The sequence below is a fragment of the Athene noctua genome, chromosome Z, assembly GCF_965140245.1.
Source record: "Athene noctua chromosome Z, bAthNoc1.hap1.1, whole genome shotgun sequence".
Taxonomy (NCBI): domain Eukaryota; kingdom Metazoa; phylum Chordata; class Aves; order Strigiformes; family Strigidae; genus Athene; species Athene noctua.
In genome coordinates, this window is record NC_134077.1 from 2,825,337 (window position 1) to 2,840,167 (window position 14,831).

The 14,831-nt window shown below is 50.8% G+C and overlaps 1 protein-coding gene across 2 annotated transcripts in view; it reads right to left on the bottom strand.

Moving 5' to 3' along the window:
• The window catches only part of MAPK4 (mitogen-activated protein kinase 4), a 52,244-nt gene continuing 37,413 nt past the window's right edge, over nt 1–14,831 (bottom strand). For both annotated transcript variants that reach the window (XM_074932489.1, XM_074932488.1), the window contains 4 exons: nt 9,251–9,412; nt 5,443–5,644; nt 1,618–2,301; nt 1–1,254 (listed from right to left, as the gene is read on the bottom strand). In XM_074932489.1, the coding sequence (XP_074788590.1) occupies nt 1,242–1,254; nt 1,618–2,301; nt 5,443–5,644; nt 9,251–9,412 (1,061 nt within the window). In that variant the 3' untranslated portion in view covers nt 1–1,241. The remainder of the gene's footprint in view (nt 1,255–1,617; nt 2,302–5,442; nt 5,645–9,250; nt 9,413–14,831) is intronic.

Sequence of the window (14,831 nt, forward strand, 5' to 3'; positions counted from 1 at the left end):
CCCATCCCATCCCATCCCCGCAGCCGGCAGCCTATGCCACTAATCAGCTGGAGTAACGGCATTTCCATCAGCCAAAGGAGAGACCTTCACAATAAGAACGAGTTTTTGGCCTAGCACAGCTCTCCTACGGCTAAACCCGTACCTAATCCCACCAAGAATAGAAACCAGGGTTAATACAGTAAATGCTGCTGTTAGTTACCGTCTGAGTCTCACATGAGTTTTCTTCACGTCTCAGAACATTTAGTAGATTGCTTGTTAAAAGGGGAGAAATAATTCATACAGGAACAACAGTTAAATACGGACCTTGGAGTTACTAAGTACAGTAGTTTCTCTTTTACAAGTGATAGTAGTGCCAGTGTGCTGGAGAGCACAGTGACACAACAGCAAGGGAAGCAGAGACTGGCTTTTATGACACTATTTACAGATTTTCCATTTAAAAAACTGCCGAGTTGGATTAAATATAAGTATAGAACATTTCTCCCATATACAAACTCTTGTTAGCTGATTAATTATTAAGGTGCTCAGAAGTGTGGATGAAAACAGAAGTTACAGTAGATCAGTTGTGTTTGTGTCTATTTACAAACCACGCTCGGTTGCCTGCTGACACCAGCATCTTCCAACGAAGCAGAGCGGCCAGTTACGTGTCTAACGCCACAGGAACTGCTGTTTTCTTCACAGCATCTTTGTCAGAAGGTAAAATAGTAGCATTTCATTCCTTTTTTAATTAGCAAAGGTGGACGCCCTTGCTGAGTCTGTGTAGCTGGTGGTGCCAGGCAGCATCACACCGTGGGACACCCCGTTTCTAGCTCTCGACAGGATTCGCTGATCTGCTGGGCCTCAAGACAGGACCCACAGCACCGGGTTGTTCCACTGAAACGCATCGTGTGGGGCCTCCTAAGCACTCGGAGAGCTCCGATCTACCCCGTGCAACAGGAGGGAGAATTTATGTGCGAGAAACCAAACAAGAATGCGCTTAGCACAAATTTTGTCTTCCAATCAGAAAAAATAAAACAAAATCCCAAGTGGCCTGTATTTTGTAGGTCGAATTTCTGCCCCATTAACATTCTTGAAGAGTTCTTTTCTGGCTGGTGGCCAAACTCTACCTCGAGCTCCATTCTCTGCTGACTCCGTACCGCCTGTATTCACACGAGTGCCTCAGAGGAGCTCACAGTTGGGTGTTTTGGGAACCCGTCAAACCAGGAGGGTATCTGACCATAATGAAAATGCTGATTTTGTCCTCGTCATTTTAAGATGCTATAGAAAAAGAAAGGAAAACAAGTTGATTTGACTTCTGTTTGTAAACTTACCATGTACTGTCACCTTTCCCTCGTACATTTAAGTTTCAAACAGGTCCCAGAGATTGCAAGGCAAGAGTGTTAAGGCAGTATAAGAAACTCAGTATTTCATTCACACCTCTTGATTCCCTTAAAGGTATTTCTAAGGCATCAAAAGGGGCATGTGGTTTGTGCTTGCCTTTTCAGAAAAAGGCATTCGGTATAGCATAAAAAAACTGATGCTCAATGACAGACAGAAGCCACTTGGCCCCGGGCAATGGCCACACCATCAGAGAGAGGAACAGGGAGATACAGCGGGGTTTCCCGGGTGTGGGTTCCTCACCATCGTTCTTTCTGGTACACCTCTGTTTGTACAATCTCACCGGGGTGCTCAGATATGCAGGCCCCGTTGATGTCACTGAGCTTGTTTTCTGGAAGATCCTCGGGTTTTGTGCAAAGTTTCAGTGCCCTGGAGATGAAGACGTCCAAGTCAAACTCAGGGTCTGTTTCAGCGTTCACCTCCGTGGGTTCTTTGTGGAGATGGTGAGGAGAAGATGGCAGGCTCCGTTCCTGAATCTCTGGAAGAGAAGTGGGACACTCGAGACCCACCTGCGTGCTCTTCACCCACTGAGCAATCTCCAGAAAGAGGTTGGATGGTTCTTCTTCCAGAGAGAGCTCAGCTGCGGGTGCTATGGTTGCTCTTTTCCAGTGGGATAAATCTAAAATCAGCTTGGGCTCCGAGTAATGATGGGGCTTATTGTCTCTCCACAACAATTTGTCCAAGTAGGAAGGTGACCCCACTTTGTAATCACAGGATTTCCCACAATCAGCATCAAATACTCGGTCCATGGATGAGTGGGAGAGCTCCAAGAACCTCTCCGAGCTGCTCTGGGAGTATTTCCGTGGATCAACTTGTGCTTCTTCAGCGATGGATTCCGACCCCGCCCGGGGATCCCGCTGAACCTCATCCATGTCGTGATATTTATCGTGTCTCCATTCCAAATCAGAGGAGAGGCTTACGTGATACCTGCGAAAGACACGCTGCTATTAGACATGGCTTTGTTAGTCACCACAGGGCTCAAACACACACACGCTGCTGCTGCTATTTTTACCTTTTTCTTGCTAATACGCCGCTTACCTACAGATCTTTATGTTCTTATTCCTATTAGAGACCTTTTTTTGTGTGTTAAAAAAGGCAGGGGGAATGAGTAATTTATCAAGAGTCAGACAGGACTGGTAGTGGGAATAAAAAAGCCCAACAACCAAACCAACCGGCCCCCTTATTTAACGCTTCATCACCGTCCCTCCACTTGGATTTAAAATGTGATTAACACCATTAATAATCAAACTGTCCTTCAGCCCACAGACAAGCACCCCCAGTGTGAGTGCTCCTTGTTTCTCGGCATAAAAGTAAAAAAAGATGAATTTAAATCCCCGCTGACATGGGAAAGCACCAGTTTACTCTCATGTCGTGGACCAAGAGCATCCCTTGGTAAGTAAAAGTTTCTCAAGCCAGTTGAACTCTCTTGATTGCAATTACCCAGCAACACCCATTCTTAGCCACGGTTGTCAAAGTGACATCTAATTTACATCTAATTACTCCTAAACAAGCTGCCTTTAAAAGCTGTGTTACCCCAGGTATTGGGGTATGTCCCAGTACTGGAAGTGTGGGAAAAGCAAAAGGATGAAAAATCTGCAAAACACCTGTTTCCTTAACACGTGATGCCCAGAACAAACCCAGGACAGGATGAAGATCCAGTGATTTGTGTTGCTGTGGCACCAAGGAGGAATGGGAAGCGAGGTGAAGGCCGTGTGGTCCCGTTCTTCCCCTTTTCTCACGGAACATTTGACACGACCACACAGATTTATCTCCTGTTCTTTCCCTTCTCTCGAGGACTGTTTTGCAGAACTCCACAGACCTTATCTCATTCTTCCTCTTTTCCCACAAAACCAGCGCACACCTTGCACTGAGGAATGTGCTGTGTCGTTACTCAAGAAACAATGGCTTGAGCACAGTCCCACCCACTCACACATACACAAATAAATACTACCCTGAGTTTGTATTTATTTTATCGGAGGGACGATAATCTGATACCAAACTGGAGGGACAGATCGATGGGTTTGTGCTCCTCTGCCCCAAGAAGGGATGCATTTTGGTAAGATTTGGGCCCTTGGCTATGCCAAGAGATTACCCAGGAATTAAGTGTGTGTGATTGCAATTTTTTTGTGTGTGTAGAGCTATAGAGCCAGCCTGCAGTTTGTGCATTTATTGTACACAACCTCAAAGAATCTGTAGATGTTGTATAAGAATAAACCATATTATGCATGACCCTGACTGCTTCTCGAGTGCAACCAGATCTACAGCACATGGGCTGTTCGTGCATCTGGTGTCAGGCCTATAGTCATGGCCACAACTGGCAAAACTCTTAGAAGGTAAGTCCAGCCACCCCCAGCCCCTCTAATCTGAAGGGGTGCAGGGTCTGGAGCACAGGTCTGCTGGGGAGTGGCTGGGGGAACTGGGGGGGTTCAGTCTGGAGAAGAGGAGGCTGAGGGGAGACCTCCTGGCCCTCTGCAACTCCCTGCCAGGAGGGGGCAGAGAGGGGGGATGAGTCTCTGGAGCCAAGGCCCCAGCGCCAGGCCCCGAGGGAATGGCCTCAAGCTGCCCAGGGCAGGGTCAGGCTGGCTCTGAGGAAGGATTTCTGTGCAGAAGGGGCTGTTGGGCGTTGGAATGGGCTGCCCAGGGCAGGGGGGAGTCCCCGGGATCCCTGGAGGGGTTGAAGAGTCGGGCTGAGCCAGCGCTGAGGGATCTGGGGGAGTTGGGAACGGTCAGGGGGAGGGTCATGGTTGGGCTGGAGGAGCTGCAAGGGCTTTTCCAACCCCGATGATTCTGGGATTCTGTGATTCTGTAATCTCTGAGGACTGGCTAGAACACAAAGGGATTCATCTCTTACCAAATTATTACCTTAAATGCAACACCCAGCAATGAAATGCTCCTCCGGTGTCCCGCAACACCCAGGCAAAATCATTTCCTGTCTCTAAAACACTCGGTTTGCAAAATTAACAGCCCTATCGCAGACGTCACCAGGTGGCCGGCAGGACCGAGAGTCTAGGTCCCACCTCTTGTGTCACACCAAGAAATGTAAAAGCCACAAGATCAAAGGGTGACAAGGTGACCTCCAGCCAATTGATTTGCTGCTTTGGGGATTTTAACCAGCAGGGATGCACCGAAGATAAATATCCTGAGAAAAGCCTCCAGCTTTCCTCTTTACCTAATTCACCTGGTTGTCCCCCCCAGGCTCCACCCTTGTTCACCCAGGAGTTTAATAATAGGGAAGAGGAGGGATTTCTTTAGATTAATTTTTCAGTGCTGGTGAAATACAGCAGATTGCAGATTAAGAAGGCGAGGGGATTTAATTGCTATGCAGAGAGGAACAATGCTGCAGATATCCTCAGCCAGCTCACCGTGCTCAGCTGGAAGGAGCTCTATAGAAAAATGAACCTAGTTAATTCTATAGAAAAATGAACCTAGTTAATTCTTATCTACTTATTTTGTCCTACCCGCCCCAGTACTGGGACTGGCCTAGTAACTGAGGTGATTGTCTAGGACACGAGACCCCAGCTCAAGGCTTTTATCTGCTCTAAACTTCCTCTACGGCTTTCAGCAACCCATTTAAAAGTCAACACAATTAAGGATTTTTTAAAGACCTCGGATCTGTCACCTCTGGGGCTTATGCTCCGTGAGAAGTGATAAATATAGAGCTCCAAATCAGGCCCGGTCCCCAAAAGGTACAAGAATTACATTATTTTATAACATATTATAGGGACAGAGGGAAGAACTGTGGTGTCACTTAAATAGATGTAAGTCAGCTGATGACAACGTAGGCTGTGAATAAAACCAAGAGCAGAAAGATACTCAGTAATTGGAACGTGCAGACTCAACATCTATGCCCTGTGGAAAAAAATGATGAACCTCTCGTTGGCTTCAGCAAGGTGCCAACTTGAGCTAGAATTACAATGTGGCATAAAAAAGGAAAAACAAGTGTGTTTTGTGGGTCTGGAACATGTGTGACTGAATCCAATCACAAGCAGGTCAGAGACTCAGCAGTCAAGCTCTGCCTAAAGAATTTAAGCCGGTAGCTAGTCTCTGGCCCAGTCTTGGGTACCATACCTGTCCCAGTTAGACATCTGGCTCTGGTTGGCTTCCATCAGTAAAATATCATCAATCTCATCCTCAATCCGAAACGGATGCTGAGACACCGGTTCATCCTCGGGGCAGGAATAGGGACTCATGTAAGGATGCTGCAGACCCATCTCAGCCGTTAATCGATCCATAGGGTTAAATGTCAGTATTTTCTCTAGAAAATCAATAGCTGTGAAGCAGAGAGAAACAAGCTCATTTAATTCCTCAAAAGCAATACCAGCTTCCTCTCCAGGCTGAGCTTCGTGAATCCCAGAATCATCGGGGTTGGAAAAGCCCTTGAAGATCCTCCAGCCCAACCATGACCCTCCCCCTGACCGTTCCCAGCTCCCCCAGATCCCTCAGCGCTGGCTCAGCCCGACTCTTCAACCCCTCCAGGGATCCCGGGGACTCCCCCCTGCCCTGGGCAGCCCATTCCAACGCCCAACAGCCCCTTCTGCACAGAAATCCTTCCTCAGAGCCAGCCTGACCCTGCCCTGGGCAGCTTGAGGCCATTCCCTCGGGGCCTGGCGCTGGGGCCTTGGCTCCAGAGACTCATCCCCCCTCTCTGCCCCCTCCTGGCAGGGAGTTGCAGAGGGCCAGGAGGTCTCCCCTCAGCCTCCTCTTCTCCAGACTGAACCCCCCCAGTTCCCCCAGCCGCTCCCCAGCAGACCTGTGCTCCAGACCCTGCCCCAGCTCCGTTGCCCTTCTCTGGCCACGCTCGAGTCATTCAATTCCCCCATCACAAATCCCGTCGAAGTGAGGAAGGAATGAAAGGTCACACCCTGTGTGCACCTCAAACAGGCACTTTGTGTCCTTGCTGCACCCACCTTACCCCCCACGGGAGCTGTGTGCTTGCAGCAGAGCAATCCAGCAGCCCGCAGGCGTCGCATCATCTCACAGGGCAGGAGAACTGACTGCGAGAGCATCACCCCTCCCCGGGGCAGCGTATACATGTTATACCCAGCACTGCCATCCCTGTCTGGAACACTAAGCTCGTAACCCCAAAAAGACCTTTGGACAGTGTCGGGGTTTGATTCCGTGCTCTCAGATCCTTCCGACCAGCACTTTTTGTTTCAGAAAACTGATTTCACATCCTTACGCACAACTAAGCAGGATTAGGTTTAAAGTGCAGTTTTTAAAAGTTTTCACCGTGTCCAACACAATGAAATTATTTTACCCATTAATAATTAAAGAATTCCGAGTGCCTAAAATTATTTTAGGGAGGCTGTGGTGCGTGAACTCTTTCTACAATAACAAGGGAGGAAATTAAGTGCAAATAAAGTGATTAGATTTAAATTTAAATGTAGAGGGATTGTTGCGATTTCTTTGATGATTCCTTTTACCGAGGTTACGTGAAAAGACCAAATCCTGTCACTGAAGATGTTGCATATTCAGTTGATTTTTGGTGCATGGAAGAATCCCTTAGAGATTAAATAACACAAATAGGAATATGCCTTTCTTCAGTTACAACGTTCGCATTGTACCTTCAGAAATATTCCCCGTGAAAGATGTAATTGTGGGAATGGAACAAAATCTTTAGGGGCAAAATCACTCAGCAAAAAGGGCGGCCCGTACCTCAGTGCTTGAACATTAACCAATATCCGATTGTCTCCCGTGAGATTATTTCGTTGCTTGGACTAATTAAGTAGGAAGGAATCAATGGCTTCATAAGGTCACGGACTAGGGGCAAGAAGCACGGCAGAAGGATGTATTACCAGTTATATATTACGATATGTTATGGGTCAGAGCGGCAGGAAAACGTTGGTGAATTATGCGAGGGGTGCAGGTGACCTTTCTCCCCGCAGTAACAACAGGGAATAAATCCACTCCTGCTTGCCAGAGCCTGACGTAGTCCCTGGGTAACCCGGGCCAACAGTATCACACTGCCAAGCCCACGTAGTGGATGTTTTATCACAAAGATTTACGCCAGCGAACATAAAGCCGGGCTTGGTCTTGATGTCTTCCCAAAGGCCAGGCCCACCAGGCCTGGTTTAAGCCTTGGAAGGAGCTCAGAAGAGCTGACGTGCCCTGGTCCACCCCGCTCAGCGCCAGCTGCCACCCTGCAAGCTGTCGCAGCCCCCTCGCAACAACACGCTGCTTTTTTTTTTTATTTTAACCCAAAGAAGGGAAGCAGCTGAAGTGAAATTCGAGCTGTGACAGCCCGATGTGAGCGATGTCCAAGCCTCAGAGCACTTGGACAACGTTTCTGCCTGTAGCGACCATCTCACAGCGTTCAGACATTTGCGAAGTAAAAGAATTGGTTACTATACAATTGCATTCGTGCAAAAAGCACAGGAATAAAATAAATGAAAAGAAATAAAAAAGAAATAAAGAAAATAAAAAGGCTTGAAAATAACTTCTGGGCTGAACTCTCACTTCCAACTCAAGAAGAAGCACAGGAAGGCAGGGATGCACCTTGAAAGTGTCTTGGAATGTTCTTGGAAGATTATTGCACCCTTATTTCTGGATGAGCTTGTAAGGAGCTGAAGGAATCGATGCCTCAAACGTTCATCGACGCAGAAAACCTCAAGGACCAGCTGTGGACGAGTCTGAGGAATGTCACCCGAGGAAGCGGGAGTGTGTGGAAGGGTGCACCCCCTGCTGCCCTGCAGTTGTACCGTCAAACTCCTGAGACAAACCTCAAAGGGGGGGACACGGACTGAGTGAAACCAAACGCTTCCCCTCAAGCCCAAGGCCCGCCGATCCCTGGCTCTATAGTTTAAGCCCGATACTTTGTGGCTCTAATGTCTAAGCCTGACACCATGCAGGCCTTGCTAAAGGAGGGAGAGGTGAGCACGACCACTGACTGACTGGACAAGGGGTTGGTGCACCCCATTCCTCCCCAGTGCACACACAGAACCCCTGCTCCACCTTCTCCTCCTCTCTCCTGGAAATGAGTTGGTGCAATACCCGCCCCTCCTCATCTAGTATGCAAATCAGCTGATACAATCAACTTAAAAGGCGACAGAAACTTTGCTGGGTGTGCACCCACCACCCAAGATTACCAGACCTGAGACAGCGCTGGATCCAGGGGTGGTGATCCAGATCCTCTCCCTCTCCCCCCCTCTCCCCCCCTCCCTTCCCCTCCCCTCCCCTCCCCTCCCCTCCCCTCCCCTCCCCTCCCCTCCCCTCCCCTCCCCTCCCCTCCCCTCCCCTCTCCTCTCCTCTCCTCTCCTCTCCTCTCCTCTCCTCTCCTCTCCTCTCCTCTCCTCTCCTCTCCTCTCCTCTCCTCTCCTCTCCTCTCCTCTCCTCTCCTCTCCTCTCCTCTCCTCTCCTCTCCTCTCCCTCCTCTTTCCCCTCCACTTTCCCCCTCCTTCCCTTCCCTTCCCTTCCCTTCCCTTCCCTTCCCTTCCCTTCCCTTCCCTTCCCTTCCCTTCCCTTCCCTTCCCTTCCCTTCCCTTCCCTTCCCTTCCCTTCCCTTCCCTTCCCTTCCCTTCCCTTCGATTTATAAGACACCCCATTGCTTATTATCCTTTTCCAAGTTTAAATTGTTTTCTACCACAAGTAAAACATTTTAACCGGTCGCTTGGTGTCGTTTCACCTTAATTTAACCCGAGGGGATCACAGAACCTTTGCTATTCTCTGGGCTTCCACTCCGGGTGGTGCCACGTGAGCTCCCGATGGGACCACGTGCTGCAAACCCCCAGATACCTCAACCCCCTTCACCAAGTGTTCATGCATTTGGCTTTGGAGGAAAATTCCTGGGACCCCCCCGGAGGAAACAGGCGTGAGAACACGGCAGCTGGGGGATGTCCCAGGAGAAGGACGTTGCGGAAGCCGGGGGGTGCTACGGTACCTTCGCCGTCCACTTCGGGGAGCAGCTTGCGCAGCGGTTTCCTCACTTCCCAGCTGCTGTTGATGAAGGTGGGCATCACTTTGAGCAGCTCCTCTTTGTCTTCCTCGTGGATAACGGGGATAGTCTCTAGAATAAGTTGCATCTGTTCCAGCTCGTGACCCCCTAAACGGGCAGAAAACGGGCAGCGAGGTGAGATGCATGCCCCGGGTGGAGCCCCCACCCCCCCAATCCCTGTTTTTTCAAACTAAGTTAAGTTTAGTAAAATTTAACTCCGTTAAATGGGGGTGGTGTTACGAGCCACCCCTCTGAAACGAGCACAGCAGCACACGGAGTGACTGCTCTGGCGTGTCTGAGGCAGAGGTGCCTCCACCTGCACCCACACAGGCTGGGCAGCCCCCCAGGATCCCATCCCTCCCTCTCCCGCTCATGTCAGTGGGACTCCCAGTTGGGTCACTTCATTTTAAAGGGGAAAAGAATTAATCTAGATGATTTGTCCTCCTGGGATATCACGCTGAGGCTGTCAGGGTGAGCAGAAACTGCACCCAGATGAAATTACGGAGGTGGGGGTTATTCCCCATTGGTGGGCTCCATCCTTCATGACAGAAGGTGACGAATATCAGCTCTAACGACCCCCAAACCACCAGCTCTCTTTAAGAAACGCTTAAAGCTGGGTTTGTTCACAACCCCAAAAGAAACATCCCAACTCACGTGGCTGCAGGCAGGCAGGGCAGTGCCCGATGCCATCACCATGTGTCCCTGCCCCACACTGTGCTGAGAAGCAAAGCTCCCCCTGCACAGCAGCCACAAAAACCTCTGCCACAAGCCCAACGATAACAACAAGATCTTGAACCCAGCTCCAAGGGCTCCAAAGCTTCAGCTTTAAATGAATGCAAGTGCCCAAACTCTGCGTTCTCCCGATGGGAAAGGTTGGGCACCGAGCTGGCTTGGTGGGCATCAACTCAAGGCTCTGATGGTGACAATCCCCACAACCACTACGAGCAATAACATATTTTTAATCCTTTTCCTTCAGGCCATATTTATCTACGCATCCCTAAGCCCCCGCTCAGGACTAACTACCCGTCAGTGAGAAGAGAGAAGCGCCAGCGGAGTGGAGCCAACCGCCTCGTTAATGAACATTAATCTCATTCTTTAGTGCAATATTGGATGTGACCAAGAGCTCTGCGGTTGATTTCCAGCTTCCTACGTGTACAGAGAAGCAGCCTGGCAGAAATACCGAGCTGTGCTATTGATTTTCTGTCTGCCAGAAGCGCTGGTTATAAATATTCTGTCATTAGAGGCAGGACTATCCATTAAAACAATGAGCTGGCTGGGGCAGACAAACCAATGGGGATTTTTGGGCTACCAAGTCCCTGCTGTGCAAGTCATGGAATTTTGGCTGCTCCACTGGGAAGCAGCACCCGGCTGATCCACAGCAAGAGGAGTGAACCTCACTTATGGAAGGGATGGTGGGCACCATTGCTGGCTTCATGCCCTCACACAATCACAATCTCAGTTGGAAAAGCCCTTGAGGCTCCTCCAGCCCAACCATGACCCTCCCCCTGACCGTTCCCAACTCCCCCAGATCCCTCAGCGCTGGCTCAGCCCGACTCTTCAACCCCTCCAGGGATCCCGGGGACTCCCCCCTGCCCTGGGCAGCCCATTCCAACGCCCAACAGCCCCTTCTGCACAGAAATCCTTCCTCAGAGCCAGCCTGACCCTGCCCTGGGCAGCTTGAGGCCATTCCCTCGGGGCCTGGCGCTGGGGCCTTGGCTCCAGAGACTCATCCCCCCTCTCTGCCCCCTCCTGGCAGGGAGTTGCAGAGGGCCAGGAGGTCTCCCCTCAGCCTCCTCTTCTCCAGACTGAACCCCCCCAGTTCCCCCAGCCGCTCCCCAGCAGACCTGTGCTCCAGACCCTGCCCCAGCTCCGTTGCCCTTCTCTGGCCACGCTCGAGTCATTCAATGGCCTTTTTGGGGTGAGGGGCCCAACACTGAACCCCCTCAGCGAGGGGCGGCCTCCCCAGTGCCGAGCCCAGGGCTCAGATCCCTTCCCTGTCCCTGATGGCCACGCCAGTGCTGACACAAGCCAGGATGCCGTTGCCCTCCTTGGCCCCCTGGGCACACTCTGGCTCATTCTCACCCCCCCCAGTCCCTCTCTGACCGGCAGCTCTCCAGCCACTCCTCCCCAGGCCTGTAGCCCTGCTGGGGTTAACCTAACACTGACCTTTTTCTGGCCTCTGTTAGCCTTCAGCTGAGATTGTGCTTTAGAAACATTTTTTTTCCACTGCTGCTCATAAAGAGCATCTGGAGGACAAGCCCAAGTGCTCGTGCTGGTGTTGCACATGGCTCGGGGTGAGATTAGTTCCATCCAGGTTTCCCAGGCGAGATGCCCCAGAGCAGCCATTGAAGAACCTGCTTTGCCGGTTGGTTCCTGAGAGTCCGCAGCAGATTAAAGATTAGGAGTTGAGATTTGGGAAGTCACAGTCTGGGCTCAGCTGGGCAAATGCTGCAAACATCCCTGTTTCTCTGCTTTCCAGTCCTGTGCGATCGCTTAATAAACCCCCCGATGCTGGCAGAATACTTAGTTAATGGGTGGGGATCAAAAACGAAGCTCAAAATACATACTCCTTTCGGGTTGCTTTAAAACTAGCCTGTAGAGTTGTTCCAGGAAGGTTCTGGCCCTGTGCCCCATTTTCCTGGCCTCCTCCTATACCAGTAAGTAAAGAAGAGCCTGGCACTGGTGCCTGTGGTGTCCCACACCACGTACCATCTTTCCTCTGCTGTTGTCCAGAGGGAAGGAGACTAAAACCCAACCACTCAGAACAGCTAAAACTGGCAAACACTTGCATGACAGCATGGGTTCATCTTTGCTTTTGCTTTTTTGTTCTTGGGAGAAGGGCTTTGCCCCTGGGTCAGCTGCAGCCCTTGTCACAAGACTTTCGGAGAGTCCTGGGTCACCAGCAAACGCCCCGTGGGAAATAACAGCCACGTCGTTCCCAGAAAATTGCAAACCACCAGTAATTGCCTTACGCTGGATAAATTGTTGTTTGAGTACGCGTCAGCAGTGCAATTTGAGTGCTTAGCATAAGTCAATATAATTAACTCAGTAGTCGTATCTGGGTTTATTTAACGCGGTTAAATTAAGGTGATCGGTTATTAGCAATAGATGTCACTTGCTGCTTTCGTTCTCCTACACAAGTTAATGAACCCCCAGCAGGGCTACAGGCCTGGGGAGGAGTGGCTGGAGAGCTGCCGGTCAGAGAGGGACTGGGGGGGGTGAGAATGAGCCAGAGTGTGCCCAGGGGGCCAAGGAGGGCAACGGCATCCTGGCTTGTGTCAGCACTGGCGTGGCCAGCAGGGACAGGGAAGGGATCTGAGCCCTGGGCTTGGCACTGGGGAGGCCGCCCCTCGCTGAGGGGGTTCAGTGTTGGGCCCCTCACCCCAAAAAGGCCATTGAATGACTCGAGCGTGGCCAGAGAAGGGCAACGGAGCTGGGGCAGGGTCTGGAGCACAGGTCTGCTGGGGAGCAGCTGGGGGAACTGGGGGGGTTCAGTCTGGAGAAGAGGAGGCTGAGGGGAGACCTCCTGGCCCTCTGCAACTCCCTGCCAGGAGGGGGCAGAGAGGGGGGATGAGTCTCTGGAGCCAAGGCCCCAGCGCCAGGCCCCGAGGGAATGGCCTCAAGCTGCCCAGGGCAGGGTCAGGCTGGCTCTGAGGAAGGATTTCTGTGCAGAAGGGGCTGTTGGGCGTTGGAATGGGCTGCCCAGGGCAGGGGGGAGTCCCCGGGATCCCTGGAGGGGTTGAAGAGTCGGGCTGAGCCAGCGCTGAGGGATCTGGGGGAGTTGGGAACGATCAGGGGGAGGGTCATGGTTGGGCTGGAGGAGCCTCAAGGGCTTTTCCAACCCAGATTGTGATTCTGTAGTGACATACTGGAGCCGCCTTTGCTTTGACCATGAAGGGGTCTTAAGAGTCCAAAAGGATTTCCATGGGGCTCCAGCTACACCCGGTTTAATACGAGGTGGCACGTTGCTCTGGTCTGGTGCAATCCTGCAGGACCAGGACCCTGCCATCTGCACTGGGGTTTGCTTCTGCTGGTCTAGTTTAGCTGGGGCTAGTTCAGATCCTGGAAAGGCATCATCCAGTTTGCTTCCACCCAAAAAACCTCAGAGACTCTTCCACAGTGTGAACCACAGCTCAGCAAGGGGAGAGGGCTGGCAGAGCTTCCTCGAGAGCTCACCCAGCATCTCCCAGCAAGATGAGAAAATGCCCTGCAGAGAGAAGCAGCATGTGGAGACATCCCTGCTCCTGGAATAAATCCCAAGGTGGCGGCTGGAGCATCCAGGTCTGATGAAGAATTTTGGGAGCTGAAGTCTCTGGACTTGAAAATCTGGGGGAGGGGAGACCCAACGATGAGAGGAAGGAAGGAAAAGGAGGCAACTTCAATAATCTCTTTGAAATGACACCGACTGCTTCATTTTCAGCTTTCACAACAGAAATATGGAAGCTGCAAGCAGGAGCGGAGAGGGAGCGACAGAGCAGCTGCACTCAAGCGCCGGCTGCGGAGCTCTGCGGTGCACTGAAATATTTGTGAAGAAAATGTCCTTCTCCATTATTAATGGGTCTAATTATTTATTTACACAATTCTGCAAACAGCTGCTCACGTTAAACCTTGTCATTCAAAACACAGGTGATGGAGAGACAACCAAGGAGGAGGATTGCCACAGACCTTGGGCAGGGAGGTGGCTTGTTTCAACAGGCAGAGAGCTTTGCTTCTGACAGTAGCATTTTGAGAACGGGGTTAAATAAAGCTTTGCTGTTTAAATAAAAATTTGATGGCCCGAGAACATCAGTGTTGAGCTTCGAATGCTGCGCTGACCTTGCCAGTGCTTTTTTTGTCTTCTTTCCTTGCACTGGACCTTTACAACTCTAATAGCTGCTTATAGGAAAATGCTGAAAATGGCTGAAAATGGGTAGTGGCGTTCAAATGTGTTCCCTCAAAGAAAAGAAATACCTTGAAGGCACCAATCAATTCAATCCACGGCACAAATTTCATGGGACAGGGACACACTGACTTCCATCTTTATACTCCACCCTATGATATTTTTTTAGCATCCTTCCTGCCAACAAAAAAGCTCTTATTTTCTGTTGGAAACCCAGAGACAGAAACAAGGTTTTGTTGTTTCATCAGCACTGTTCTTTGTTTGGGGTTCTGCTTTTGGCAGCAGATCATCCCTGCCCGGCAAGGCTCAGCACAGAGGCACCGTCAATCCCGGTTGGTGGCTTCCCACCGGGTGCCATCACACCCACACCATCACGTGTCCTTCCCAGGCAAGCACAAGAAAGCTGAGTTAAAATCACAACGCTGACTTTTCTCTGTCCCCAAGGGCCTTCCTGTATCAGGGTAATTTGCACCAACCAAAGGACCCTCTAATAGCTGAGGTTGTGCAAGTGAAGTTTGCGCTGGAGACAGCTCTCGTGTCTAATATCCAACCGAAGCATGCCCGGAGTGATGCTGCAAGTGTTGCCTTGGCTAGCAAGGAGAGGGGAATTCCCTCTGCCATGCTAAAAACCCTTTGAATTGGGTAGCA